This window comes from Ambystoma mexicanum, chromosome 3q, assembly GCF_040938575.1.
Source record: "Ambystoma mexicanum isolate Mex_15411 chromosome 3q, UKY_AmexF1_1, whole genome shotgun sequence".
Taxonomy (NCBI): Eukaryota; Metazoa; Chordata; class Amphibia; order Caudata; family Ambystomatidae; genus Ambystoma; species Ambystoma mexicanum.
In genome coordinates, this window is record NC_090926.1 from 480,701,328 (window position 1) to 480,716,632 (window position 15,305).

The following is a 15,305-nucleotide window of genomic DNA, read 5'->3' on the forward strand; positions in this document are numbered from 1 at the left end:
CCCCCCCCTCCCCATTTCACCTAACCAAGCCTTCTGGGGTAGTTAAGGAAACCGTTTACCTGCCGTGCCAGTGTGTGCTTTAAACACCAGCTGCACCACCTCAATGAGGCTCTCATTTAAGCACTCAGTGCGGGCTATAGAAAAGTGAACTCCATAACTTACGATGTTGTAGACTCATGGTTTACCGAGTCATGCACATGTTTATTGTGTTATGTTAAAAATGTATAAAGCAGAGCATACACCCTAGGCCATCTGGGCGCTAATTTATAAAGGAATAAAACAGTCGCCTCGATTCTTCTGGGGCCGTCTGCCGAGGCGTCCACGTATCGTTTCGTCCACTACAGCCGTAAGACGTAATGTTCTGCCAGCACCATGGACAGCTCTCCCTCTTACAATGCTGCAGGGGCTCGGCTTGGAGCAGCCATTTTTCAACGTTATGGAGTCTTTTGCATGCACCTGCCTTTGGGGGCTCCCTGGTACCTCCCAGCGCACTCATCTGTTGCACGTGGTGGTCAAATCCAGGGTCAACTCAAGCCTGCATCTTTGGCAAGTCCTGAGCACGCCTGCCAGACACTGAACGTAATTTAGCCCGGTCAAGGCTCAGGCCAGCAGCAACACAGGTGCGCCGCGTTAAGATGACCCCGGCCCACGTGCTTCTCATATCGCGGGCAGTGGATGCATTCCTGCGCAGGGGGCGCTTGGATCCACTTGCGTGACAGAGACATCCAACAGCGGCCCGGATACCGCCTTGATACACAAATAACACGTGCCTTGATTACGGGACGTGCGTTCCTGGATGGGAGCTACTCGCTGAACGATCTAGAACGGCTTCCTATCTTGAAATATGCATCCTGTGGAGCAATGGACAGAGTGTCACATGTGCCTGGCTCGTACCGTCTTTCACCTTCTAAATCTTAAAAGCTCGTCTGCCTCCCTAATAATTAGGTAATTAACATGGGGGTACCCCGCCGCCCCCTAACACAAGACTGGAGAAGACTCGAAAAGCCACCATTGTCTTCCCTTTGGTAATGGGCGCGTACGTGTACACCATGCATTCACGTGTTTAAACCCCGTGCAGAGCATCCGTACTCAGAGAAGCATTTAATATTTAATTAAAAGGGTGGATCATTGATGCTGATCAGTTGGGTTTGTAATAGCAAGCCAAGGAGGCCGTCCTCCCCCCCCCCCCCACCCTAACCTGGCCCGGTCCCCCCTCCCAGCTCGCCCCCACCCTCTTCCCCAGAAAAATGAGCCCGTCTTTGCATCAGGCTAGAAGTGCACCCTTCACGCACACGCACGCACAGGGCAGGATCGCCGATTGTGCAGCAAAAAAGAGGACCGGATTATGGGCAGAGCAGCGCAAATCGAATAATGTGATGCATGTTAAAAAAAAAAGAAAAATGGGCGGATTGGTCTGAGGATGTGAGCTGCCGCGGTGCCACCTTCCTTTCTAAAATAAAATGTCCCTGGCATGAAGTCACGGTGTATTCCGCATCCGGTTTACCCCGGGACGTACGGCTTGCTGCCTCGGTGAAGAGGGGGCTCTGTTGTAGGGGATACTAGGGGGGGATATTTTGGGAAGGGCAGTCTGGAGGGTGGGGGCGGGGTGCTGAGATCTCCAGGAGAGAGGGAGGGGGAGAGAGAGAGAGAGAGAGAGAGCGCGCGCGAGAGAGAGAGAGAGATCCATGGTGGCTCCCAGCAGCAGCGGCAGCAGCATTGAGAGACTGGTCCAAGGAGCCTGCTGCACCCGAGCCGGCTGAACGCCCTGCGTCTTCCAGTCTCCCCGGGCTCCTCGCCTCGCTGAGGCGATCTAGGTAAGACGCGCGCCTTGCCGTGCCGCACCGCCGTCTACACCCGGCTGCATGCACGAGAAGACGGCTAGCTGCTGGTGGCGGAAAAACCATGTTTGATTCTGCTTGGAAACCCGCAGCGATCGATGCGCCTACCTGTCTGGGCTGTGTTTTTTTGCATTCCCGACCCTTCCCTTTTAAACAGGACACGGGCACCCGCTCAAACCTAGCCCTTTCTCCTCCATTCATCAGAAAGGCTCTCAAAGTTTTTTTTTTTTAATGTTTCTTCCATGGTATCGGAAATCTGCCAATCGTTACAGGCAGTTCTCTGTGCAGCCTAACAACAGAGGCAGTGCCCCAGCCGGGGATGCCAGGAATGAGGGGGAGGGGATTTGTGCATCCGAGATGGCACACGTATGAGTACTGTGTATGGTAGCGTGCACGGTCACCATTCCGTGCAACCGCTTGTCTGTGAATCCTATCACGCAGGTTCTATCGGCAATTTAGGGCAACTCTTCGCAAAGGGGCCAGAAACGCACTGATGAGGTCTCGGAGGTAACTTGCCAATGCACGATCACCTTCGGGTTTAAGCAACGAACACAATGGTGCGCGCGTGAGAGCGGGCGGGCGGGCGTATGTGAGTGCGTGCGGCCGTGTGTGTGAGTGTCTGACATTCCTATCTCTGTTGCATTTCAAACGCCCCTATTGTATCGTCTCTTCCACAGCCCTGCGTCCTGCGCCCGTGGTAGAGTAAAGTATTGCCACCCACCGAGCGGGTGGCATCGCTTGCCGAGCAGTCGGATCCAGGCGCTATGTTGGTTTTGATTAAGACAGCCAGTTAGCAGCATTTTTCTGGCACACACTACCGGGCCCTAGCGTCCGTTCGCACACGTGTTATGATCGTGAGGTGTCTTTGGTGAGCTTCACCCTCCTGCTGTGGTGAGCATTGGCCATTGAGGGTGAGGGACATGCGACAGCTAGCTCTCATGCATAACGGCTACACGTAAAACAAAGCGTGCGAATCGCGCGTTATGGCAAAGCGTCGCACGTATTTAACAGAGAGTTGCATATATTAGAAAACAAAACAGCCCGTTGCGTTTAAACGACTTGTTACCCAGGCTTGGTTTGTGTCGGAGGAATTGGGCGTGGTCTGTGTAGCTGAAACATTTCTAAGTGGTCTGCTGATAATACTTTCACGTGTGGAGAGGTTTCATAGCACCAGCCCCAACTTTGAGGGAGTGGGCATGGGGATGACACTCGTATAGTGCTGGGCAGTCTCTGGGGGGGGGTTAGGGGGGTTCGGGTAGGCGCACCTTAGGCACGCCGTGCCAAAACAGGCCGGAATGCACGACAACTCGCCGGTAAACAGAATATTGCGCATGCCCGCTGCACACTGGCACGCTGCTTGGCGCGTTCTTTTCTGCCCACCAGTGTTTGCAGAAGGAAGAGTCGGGCTTGTCAGTAAGAGGAACTGAGAGAATGGCAGAAAAGCAAGTCATGTTGTCCTGCAGGGCAAGTTCATGAGCGGAAATGCAGGATGCTTGCTTGGAAAACAATGCAGAGCACGATTTCACTGTAACCACCTCTTATGCAGGGACGTGCAGGGGCATGACACAGTGACACCAGGCCGCCCTCTGGATGTGCTGTTGTGGGTATCCTGCTATGTTTGCCACACGCTAATACGCAGAGGGGCAGGGGGTCACTTCTGAGACTACTGACCTCACACTGGGCCCAGGTGCGAAAGACTCTCCGTGAAGTAAAAGCAGCCTCGGCCTGTGCTGGCCCTGCACGGCCCGGGGTGTCGTGATGTGTGCCCCAGTGTCTATCCCCACCCCCCTGATTGCATGTCCTTTCTCTTTGCAGCATTCCGAGCCCACCATGAAGAGTCGGAGGTCGGATGTTTTCCACTGCTGTCTGCGGGCCTGGGCGCTGCTCCTCGGCGCCCTGGCTGCCTTCAGGTGAGCGTCCTCGCAATCTTGCCCCTCTGTCCTAAACCCCGCCCTCCACTGCCCCTTCACTGCCCCGGGGAGGAGTCACCCAGCCGATCATATTATCCTTTTAAAGAACGTGTTCGTGAATGTGTTCAAGTGAACGTCTATTTAGAGACTGGGATGCGATGATGGGACGTGTGCTTCTGCGACTCTAGGGTGTCTGCCGCCCGCGAGGCTCCCTGCGTGTTTCTGACACGTGCTCGCAAGCGCGAAATACACCGACGCTGAACAAACGTACCCAGGAAAGCACTGCGCCTGCGCTCCCATTTAGTTTAGATAACGCGCCCGTTGACCGCTTACTTAATAACATATATTTTGCAGCTGAATAACAACCACACACATAGAACAACTTGCTTTTGAACCCATAGACCCCACCCCCCCAGACCCTCTTCACCCGCGAGGGGGAATATTTACAGAATTCACGAAGGCACTTGGGCCTGCCAATGGGCTCTCGCCGAAGGTAACTGACCCCGTTTCACAGGTAGATGCATTGCATGTTTTGAAGCGTGGTTTTTTTACGACTGCCCAGGGGAACACCGTTATTCCGTAGGATTGAAAGGTGGCCGGCGAATAGGCTTTATCCGCCAACGTGCGGTGCTCTCTCCACATTGACTCATTGACTTAATCTTGGAAGTATTGGCTTTCTGGCGCCGTATGTGCTGCTAAAACTACAAGCGTTACATGCAGTACATGCAGTTTTATTATTTATTTGGGAAAAAAAGCACCATGTCACTATGATAATGACCTGTAGATGGAGTTGGTGTACAGTATATATATATATATATATATTGCTATCCTGCGTGCGCGACATCCGTTAATGCTACGTGACAGAGGTGGTGTATCTTAAACATATGTGCAAGGTCACTATATTAGCGTACGTTTGGATAACGAGGAGCAAACAGCAAGCCATCACCCGGCAGAGCAGGAAATATCGCATGTCGTGCACTGCTCAGAGAGGGGAGGTGGGGGTTATGCCCCTCAGAGGCCGCGCGGACGCCTCTCGATGGTTAGAGCCCCTGCTTTGCTAAGCAGCGCCATTGCTTTAATATCGCACTGTCTATTGGGCGGGGGGCTTGGGGGAGGGGCATAGCCTATTATTTTTGAAGGCAAGGCACTATCATTAGGCGGCAGTGACGTGCTTTCTTAAAATATCCCGCTGCAGATAATGGCTTCCCAGTCCTGCGCATTTCAACACATTGGGCCTGATCTTCAAATGCGTTTTAACATGGGACGGGGCCATTGAAGAACACTGGTTCACAGCGTGTTTTCCAATGGAATTGCGCCCTTATACAACGCTTCCATGAATCAGCCCAGATCTTCGCGCAGATAGTAATGACGGGTACTATGGTCAGTCCACGGGAGTTACACAAAAAGTTGTGCATGCAACACAAGGGACACTTTCCAGAACACAATATCCGGTCTTCTATGCCATAAATACCTTTTGCGATTTTCTTAACACATTATTTCCAGGTAAACATTTTTCGTCTGGCATCAGTGTGGTCGTATTTCAGGAAGGCAGTCACTTGATGATGGCGGGTAATTTGGCTTTAACTCTCTATAAAAGGCTGCAGAGATGCACAGAAGATAAACTTCTGCGCTTGGCGCGCGAACCACAAATTCCATTAGGGGCCTGATTATTGCTTATCCATAAGCTTAGCTCATGTTGCTTCTCATTAATCAAGTCGGATCTCGGCGTCCAGGCGGCACCCACCTCTCTGCGCTTCCCTGGAGGGTGTCCAGCGAGCCAACGTCCAGGTCCAGCGTGCTGACCACCGTGCTGAAATTGCTGCAACCTCGGGAGGTGTCTACATGCCCACCAGCACCCAGAGCACGCACGGTGGCCTTCCACAGATTAGAACCAATCGCTCGTGGAAGACACTCCCACTAAAAGGCCATGCGCGGAGAGACCACACGCGAGCCAATGTTATTGCTGACTCAGTGCCAGACCAAATGCAGGTCCTTCTTTTCTTAGGGTACAGCTTGTATGTGGATGCCTTGGTGATTAACCACTCTTGCTTCCATTCTAAAGAGAGGCACGCGTGCATGAAACCTCCCCTGGACCCCCGGAGTGCTCACAAGGGAACCATCTTATGCACTGACTCAGTGATAGTTAAAGTGCAGCCACTGCTTGCTCTTTTAGTGCCCTGCAGATCGAATGCTTATGGTTCCACCCACAATCCCATGCTTCTAAAGAGATAAGCATGTACAGCGTACCTCTGCTGGATCCCTGCAGCGTTAAAAAGGGAACCATCTTATGCACTGACTCAGTGAAAGTTAAAATGCAGACACTGCTTGTGCTTTTAGTGACATGCGTGTTGGATCCTTATGGATCCACCCACAACCCTGTGCTTCTAAAGAGAGGAGCATGTACAGCGTACCTCTGCTGGATCCCTGCAGCGTTAAAAAGGGAACCATCTTATGCACTGACTCAGTGAAAGTTAAAATGCAGACACTGCTTGTGCTTTTAGTGACATGCGTGTTGGATCCTTATGGATCCACCCACAACCCTGTGCTTCTAAAGAGAGGAGCATGAGCAGTATACCTCTGCTGGATCCCTAGAATGTGAACAAGGAAACCAGCTTATGGTCTGACTAAGTGATAGTTAAAGTGCAGCCCCTTCTTGCACTTTTAGTGCCATGCATATCAGATCTTTATAGTTCCACCCACAATTCCATGCTTCTAAAGAGAGGAGAATGTGCAGTGCACCTCTGCTAGATCCTTGGAGTGCTCACAAGATACTCATCTTATGCGCTGACTCAGTGCTAGTTAAAGTGCTGCCACTGCTTGCGCTTTTAGTGCCATGCATATTGGATCCTTGTGGTTCCACCCACAACCCCGTGCTTCTAAAGAGAGGAGCATGTACAGTATACCTCTGCTGGATCCATGGAGCGTTCACAAGGGAACCATCTTATGCGCTGACTCAGTGAAAGTTGAAGTGCAGCCACTGCTTGTGCTTTTAGTGACATGCATATTAGATCCTTATGGTTCCACCCACAACCATGTGCTTCTAAAGAGAGGAGCATGAGCAGTATACCTCTGCTGGATCCCTAGAATGTGTACAAGTAAACCAGTTTATGGTCTGACTAAGTGATAGTTAAAGTGCAGCCCCTGCTTGCGCTTTTAGTGCCATGCATATCAGATCCTTATAGTTCCACCCACAATACCATGCTTCTAAAGAGAGGAGAATGTGCACTATATCTCTGCTAGATCCCTGGAGGGCTCACAAGATACCCATCTTATGCGCTGACTCAGTGAAAGTTAAAGTGCAGCCACTGCTTGTGCTTTTAATGTCATGCATATTTGATCCTTATGGTTCCACACACAATCCCCTGCTTCTAAAGAGAGGAGGATTTGAAGTATACCTCTCTGGATCCCTAGAATTTTTACAAGAAAACCAGCTTATGCTCTGGCTAAGTGATAGTCAAAGTGCAGCCACTGCTTGCACTTTTAGTGCCATGTATGTTGGAACCTTATGGTTCCACCCACAACCCTATGCTTCTAAAGAGAGGAGCATGTGCAATATACCTCTGCTGGAGCTCTGGAGTGCTCACAAAGGAACCATCGTATGCGCTGACTCCCTGATAGTTGAAGTGCATCCTCCGTTTGCGCTTTTAGTACAATGCATATTTGATGCTTCTGAAGCGAGGAGCATGTGCATTATACCTCTGCTGGATCCCTGAAATGTGTGCAAGGAAACCAGCGTTTTTGCTGACTCAGTGTTAGGTAAAGTGTTGTATTATCTTGAGCTCCAGTTTAATTATCTTACAGAGTCATAGCTAGCAGGTTGGGCCCTTCTGTTTCCACCAAAAAGAATGTTCTCCTAAAGAAAGGAACACATGTAGGACACCTTTCCTGGATCTTTGGACTATTGACAAAAGAACCCGCAAAAGTGCTCCTCAGCAATTAGTGAAGTGCAGTTTCAGCTTGTCCTCCATTTTTGTTCAGCTTGCGTCCTCTGGCTTCCACTCACAAGGCAGTGATTCTAAATAGAGGAGCTGGTGCAGGAAAGCTCTTCCGGGTCCCAGGAAGGCTCACTAGGGAGTCAGAAGATATGCTGACACATTGGTCCTTAAAGCCCAGACAATGCTTGCGGGCCGTTTTACTGAGCTTGAAGAGCCATTGCTTTACACCCCTTGGCTTCCACCCAGAAGGATGTGCTTCTATGGAGAGAAACACATGCAGGTGGTATCTCATGGATCCTTCTAATGATCAGAAGTCAAAACAAACAAAATGGAAGGCCAATCCCCTACCTGTTTTGGCAACACCATAGTAGTAAACACTACAGTTCTACTGAGTGATATCCATTAATCTAGACAAATGTTCACGGCAATAAATATAACAATTAAATTCCAACAACACATTATGTAGCTTGTCATTTTAATGCTTCGCGTTAAGTGCTTCTGAGGCAGAGTGTGTGGCTAATGCATTTCAGACTAGTGACCATAGTCATGGCCATCTCTATAAACAATAATTCAGAATGTTGCATCAGTACAAATGGTGCTCTCTCCGGACACATGTTTCATATTATTTTCAATGTTATACCTAAGTACATACCTGTGTGTAATTGACACAACATCTAGACACGTGTAACCTTTCAAAAGAAAATCACATACACAGATGTTACAAAACAAAGTAATGTTGAGAGGACTAAAAAGTAAAACTCATATTTTGAAATCATGTTTCTACACAACAATTCTAAAAATAGATTCCTCCCTAACATACCAAGGTACATACCTGTGTTCACTTCAAGCTAACTCTAGAAAAGGGAAATCTATTGAGAAACACATACATGATCAAAGGTCACAAGACCACACTGAAGGCTCGCAATGTTGTAATATAAATATAGATGCGAAAAAGGGAATGTCCCTACCCTGTCTTGCAAGAAGAGAAATGTACTTCAGGACAAGTTTCTTGAACTTGGTAATGGCAACTACAAATACTTGTAGTAAGAATAAGACCACAGTGTCCCAGCAACGCATGCGTTTACTGTGTGCATATCAAAGTTCCCCGCATGAAAAATAGTTACCAATCTCCCACAAAAAAGAACTCTAGGCAACTATACAAAATGTGTGGCCGTGATTATCCCAGCGATTAAGACATTTCATTGTGTATGTAAGAAGTGCCCAGATCGGAGGTACACAAATAACCAGCATTTCACACTCACCACAAAAATAGAGTATCCACTTGTCACATAAGGAATTAGCAACTATGGGAAAGTACACTTGGAGTGCGTATTTATTTAACCCAAAATTGCGGGTAAAATGCCAATGTGTCGTTATCATTGTGATATCATCATGTCCAAACGTTTGTCAATCATCATTATGCAAATGTTGCAGCTTTGAGGTATGAGTAAGAAGTTATACTCGTAAACAGCATTTTGAAACTTACATTTATGCCTGTATGTGTGTAAAAGAATGTGCGCATACCTACCCGTAAAAGGAGATTGACGTGTATATCTCTGGGCTAGGCATCCAAATCATTTACACCACTAAATAAATGGTAGAGATTATTGCCTGTGATTTAGCCCAGCAGATGAAATTCAACAATGTAGACACAGTACAGCACGTGTAGACAGTAGCCAACCTGGAGAACCCGGTACTTCACACCCTAGTGAGATGTCATCTGGTTCAGCAGCCTCTGCACAAGGAGGTGTTTTTTTTTTTTAGGAGGAAGAGGAAGAGATCACAGAGGGGTTGGAGGAAGCACCCGCACCCATAAAGCACAGCCTCTTTTTCAAATGCAAACTACCTACATATAACACTAGCTTTTATAGCACAAAGGCTGAACTGTATAAGCTCATATGTAAACTTAAGATGAAAGCCTTCTTTTTGCAAACACTGTGATAACAGGGAAAGTGACCGCGTGGATTCAGGTTATATAGATTTTAGGAATAAGAACACTTTCTTGCCACCACTTGCCTATTCAAGCACTGATATTTCCCATGAAGCAGTGCTGAAAGGCATCAGTAAAATCTCATACAGAAAACTGAAGTTTCAGATTCTTCGTAAAGGAGAGATGGGCGTGATCAGATCTCTACATGAGGATGAAGAGATTGTAATTCACCCTGCAGACGAACGGGGTGCCCATGTGATTATGAACAAATCTGACTTTGAGGAAGAATGTGAACAATTCAGTGACAGGCCCACATTCATAGTTCTAGAAAAAGATCCTATTGAGGAGATTGAACAGAATCTGAAGACTATTCTTTATTGGGCAGACGAGATGGATTGGATAAACAACAACACTAAAGCCTTTCTCAGTAAACGTATGCCAACACATCTAACTTTGCATCTTTTACTCAAGATTCATAAATCCCCCAAAAAAACACCAGGCAGATCAACAGTGGGAGCAACACAGGGTGTGCTTCAATCACTAGCAATATACACTGACCACATATTACAACCCCTCATTTAGAAACAGAATGCATACATAAAGGATACGACTCACTTCCTAAAGATTCTAGAATCTATCAACATTAAACAAGGAGATACCTTGGCCACTATTGATGTGAAGAGCTTGTACACATCAATACCACATATGATGGGTATTGAAGCTGTGGGATGGTTGTTTCTTCAAGAGGAACATGTGGGTTCAGCTAAAGAATTTATTATGATTCTCCTTGAATACATCTCCCAAAACCCCTATTTTGACGACTATAATAACAAGTTCTATCTTAAAATAGCTGGCACCTCCATGGGAGCTTCAATGGCCCCGCCATATGTTAACAGTTTTATGTTTACATTTGAACATACTATGTTACCAACCATCCAGTTTGGCACGCATGCATTGGCTACTGGGGTTTTTACGTTTACAACATATTAATTTTCTGACCCGGTTCAGTTTCCACGTTTAACAACTTCTTTTTACTATTTAAACACAACTGATGAAGAAATCCAGTTCATAAAAGAAATTGGTATTCCTGAAATACACTTCTTGGATGTATTAGTAAAACCGATACCTCCATACTTTCAAACCATAATCTATCATAAGGAACAATTTATTGCACCCTCTTAGATTTCACCCACCCGCTACTCTAAGATATGTTCCTTATAGCCAGTTATTAAGGGTGAAGAGAATGTATAATAATGATTTCTAATTGTTTAATTTTTTAAATTTTTTAAATTAATTTGTTTAGTTGAATATACAACTTTTCAAATTATTTTTTCCCCGTTCCTTCATACAAAAAAGAAAAAATAATGCACAAGATAACAATATACAACCTAACATCAATAGAAACATTGATACAACCTTACATCAAAAGAAACCAAAAGACACACGCTGACATGAAAATGCAAAGGAAATCAAAATAATACACAAAGAAGTTTTCTCAGCACGTAAATAAAACGATCGTCAATAACCTTGATGCGATCTGGTGCATTCATAAAAAATGTACACTTAAGTAAAATGAGTACATTGCACCCAACCTATGGATAGCGATGTAACACAATATATAACAGCATAAAAATGATAAACTATCAGGTGTTTTCTGAATGAGATGGCCAGTTCTTAATTGTTCTCGAAAGCATTCATTGGTAGCACAATGTCAAGAAATTGGACTATCGCTATTTGTATTGTGACTCGCGGATTTGCAAATAAAAGATGCCATAATTGATCTCCATCCACATGTCGCTGTACAATTAACTTTTTGTCAAAATATCTGCGTCTTACATCATTCAATGCAATGCTATGAATTAACAGATGCCGCAAGGTTTCTTTTTGATGGATGTATAAACAGTAACGACAGAAGTTTAACTTTGGAGAGATTAGCTTCCTTCTGCACAATATATCTCTGGTGTTCCACTGATTCAATCTAAACCTCAGAAATTTGCTCTGAAAATGCTGAGAGGGACATTTTGCTAGATGGTTCGCCAGGGTACCAGATTTTTTAGTACAAAATAAGTGAATGTTAAAATCTTTATGATCAGAGCATTTTACTAGAGTCTCGGACCAATCATGCTGAAATATCTTGACCTTCGCCCTATCTGGATTGATTATTAGAAGGTCTATTGTTACCGCAGCATCAGCTGCTGCATTCAAAACATGAGACCGACACCTCATTGTAAAGGTTTTGTGGGAAGTCATTAAGTCCTTTGCTAATGCTGCCAAGATGGTTGATTTCTTTAAGCCAAGCCCTCCAACATTTTACGAAGGAGAGCACATTGCTTCCATGTCACCTGTGAGTAAAGCGATAGTACACCCAGCTCATATGGTAGAATCGCTGATGGAGTGCTACAAGGTAAATGTAGAAGAGATTTCCAATATTTGGACTCAATGCGATCCCAAAACAAGCGCCTCTGAGGAAGTGAGGCTTCCACTCCATACAGGATGATTTTTGTGACTTTCATCTTGTAAAACCTAAGGTGTGCCTTAGTGAAAACTTTCCAAACCTTGCTTGTATTATTTTTGATTGGGATATTAAGGATTGTAATTTATTTTTAATTTCACAAGTGAATTGTTTATCTGTTTTCTTGTGCTGAATGGTTACGTCAAGGTACTTATATTGCTCCACACTTAAGAGTTCACATTGCTGTAGTTGCCATTTGTGTATGGTTTTCCTCACTGAATTCCCATTACAAACCATGATTTGTGTCTTTTGTGTGTTGATGACTAATTGTTGTCCAATGCATAGGAGCCTGCCTGTTCGAGCATGTTTTGGAGACCCCTAGGAGCTTTAGACAGCAATATCAGGTCATCCGCGTAGCGTAAATACGGTATTCTTAGTCCCCCGAATAGCGGCGGATCACCCACACAGTTCTTAATCGACATCCCAATATCGAAGATGAAGAAGTTAAATAGGAAAGAGGCTAAGGCACAACCCTGCTTCAGTCCTCTTTGGGTTGCTATTGTTGGGAAAATTTTCCATTAAGATCCGTTCTTACCCGCATAGTTGTATGAGTATGTAACAGTAGTATCAAAGCTAGTAAAGAGCCAGGGCAATGATGTCTACGCAATTTTGCAAATAACAACATCCTGTCTACCGAATCAAATGCAGCTTTAAAATCAATGAAGGCTAAATATAACGATTGGCCACACGCTGCTTGGTGTGCTTGCATCATGTTAAGAACAAGAATATTTGGAGTTGTACCCAATCCTTTTACAAAGCCCAATTGCAAGGGGTCTTTCAGGTGGTTTGCATCAGCCCATATATTGAGTTCACTCAAAATTAGCCTTGCACATTTATTTCCAGGGGCATCTAACAACGAGATGGGCCAGTAACTTACAGGCAATACACAGTCACCTTTTTTATAATTTGGGACCGTGATCGATCGTGTCCATGTTTTCGGCAATTTTTGTTTTTGATTAATAGCCGAGAATATGTTGACAAGTATGGTCGCCCAAATCTCTGGAAGAGACTTCATAACATAATTTGAAATGCCATCGAGGCCTACAGCCCGCTAATTACTGGCTGATTATATTAACCCCAAGATAGCACTTTGATCAATCTCAAGGTGAAACTCAATTGCTTTTGTTAAAGACTCATAGACCCTGGGCCCAGGTGGAGGTGAATATAAACATTCAAAGTATGAAACCCACTGGTGGGTTTCAACTTGAGTGATTTGTAGATCTAATTGATGTGCACCAAGGGCTTGATTTAGTACGGTCCACATTTTAGCGATGTTTTTTTCTGCTAGTGTCTTCAACATATTAGCACCATCACTCTGATAAAGCATGGCCCTGTGCCACGCATCCAGTTCTTATGTGTTGTTTGAATTTTCCAAGAGAAAATCACTCTGAGGGGAGGAGAAAACCTTGCAAGCTTTCTTAGCTCTGCACAATAGAATATTTTTCTGAGTTGGACTAATTTGTCAAAAGTGTGAAGATGGCTCACGTGATTGCCCGCCGCTGTATTCCGACGGCTAAAAGATTGAATTGTAGCACTATAAATTAGCCCCATCTCAATACCTTTGTTGTCATCTTTAGCATTTGATTGTGTTAATAACTGGTTGAAATGGATCAAGGCATCCTCTATCCATCAGAGCCGATTTCTACCCGAGTTTACTACCAAACAGCCCTGCACATGCGAATGCTTGACAAGTTGTTCCTCACCATTGACGCGCCATTCGGCACAGAGCATGTTGTGATCGCTGACCTCATTAGTACAAATATGAAATGTTTGCATTATTGACCGCAAAGCCGCATTAACATAAGTGTAATCAATTGTCGAGGAAGACTTGCCTTTGTGCCAAGTTGGAGCCGGAGGAATGTCAGATGAAAAGGCACCATTCAACACAAAGAGGCTCCTATGTTTTACACGACAATTCCAACATTTGAGTCTCTCGCTGGGTCGCTTCTCTTTTTCCATAAAGCAATTTAAATTCAAATCACCCCCCAAGATTACATACGTGATGCCCTGGTCTCATGATATCATGCCCAGCAAACAATTCAAATCTCTAAAAAAGCACTCATCAGAGATCCCAACTGTGTTCCAATACACATTGAGAATTGCATAGATAGCATTTGGGTGCTGCACTCTGATCAGCAACATGAACTTATTGGGTGCTGCCCAGAAGCTGGAGGACAACCCATTTTTGATTTTAACAGCTATCAAAAGGCCAGAGGAGGGTCTTCCCAAGGTAGCTTTTGATGCAGGGTTTAAATGAAACTCATGTACGACCCAAAAGGGCGGGAGTGTCAACCAAGTCTCCTGTAAGAGGATAATGTCATATTGATTCAGATTGTATTGATCATTATTCAGAAGATGTTTAAAGCCTCTTGTGTTCCAGCTCAAGAGGGCTATTGTATACTGCGGGGCAAAGGAGACTAGTCAACTCGACTTTCTGCTGCACTCACAAACGCACGTTTTGACTGATGGTTGACACTTCTTTGACCCTCTGACCTCATTGGATGCGTTTTTTAAAGTTTCAGCTTGAGCCTTCACACCAGGTAGTGAAGTGGTTCCACTATCATCAGTACTTAGCGTGAAGCCTAGATCGTGTAAATAACCCTTAGACTGCCATATTACATTTTGAACCACCCTCGATTGCATCCACAACCTTACAGCATTGAGATTTCTTTTATCGATAAACTCAACTAGTGTTAGGTCAGAGGACACTATGTCGTCTACTGATTGGATGTCAGAGAAAATCGCCATTACAGCTCTGCGATTCAGAACAAATTGGGTGCTCGGGCTGGGTCTACACTTTAAAATTAAGGAACATAGAACAGGCCTCTTCCTTGCAATCAGGCTATCCCATTTTGTTTCATCATTTGTTTTCCGGAATAACCACCTTCAAAGCCATTTCTTCATGAGATTCTGCAGATTTTAAATTAGGCAAAGCTTCTTCAATAAGAGCTAAGATAGCATCAGAAAGCTGGGAAGGGATAAAAGGGGCAGTAAAAGACTTTGGGACGCTACTCAAATTAGATTGAGGGTCCGCTGGGGGCATGGGGTTTGAAAGAGTACCCGGATGGGAGGCAGCTGCTTGTTTATGGTCAGGAAGGCTTACACCCTGAGGCTGGTTTGCTGAAGTTTGCGCCAGCATTGAAGGGGCACGTTTCGCAGGTGTATCTAAGTTAGGAGGAA

The 15,305-nt window shown here is 45.5% G+C and overlaps 1 protein-coding gene across 3 annotated transcripts in view; it reads left to right on the top strand.

Moving 5' to 3' along the window:
* The first annotated feature begins 1,628 nt into the window (after positions 1-1,628).
* Positions 1,629-15,305, top strand: part of GABRA1 (gamma-aminobutyric acid type A receptor subunit alpha1) — an 834,827-nt gene continuing 821,150 nt past the window's right edge. The window contains exons 1-2 of one of the 3 annotated variants that reach the window (XM_069654274.1): positions 1,629-1,814; positions 3,654-3,748. In XM_069654274.1, the coding sequence (XP_069510375.1) occupies positions 3,669-3,748 (80 nt within the window). In that variant the 5' untranslated portion in view covers positions 1,629-1,814; positions 3,654-3,668. Of the gene's footprint in view, positions 1,815-2,235; positions 2,346-3,505; positions 3,526-3,653; positions 3,749-15,305 lie in introns of those variants that run through there. The other 2 variants (XM_069654275.1, XM_069654276.1) reach the window with 2 other exon arrangements.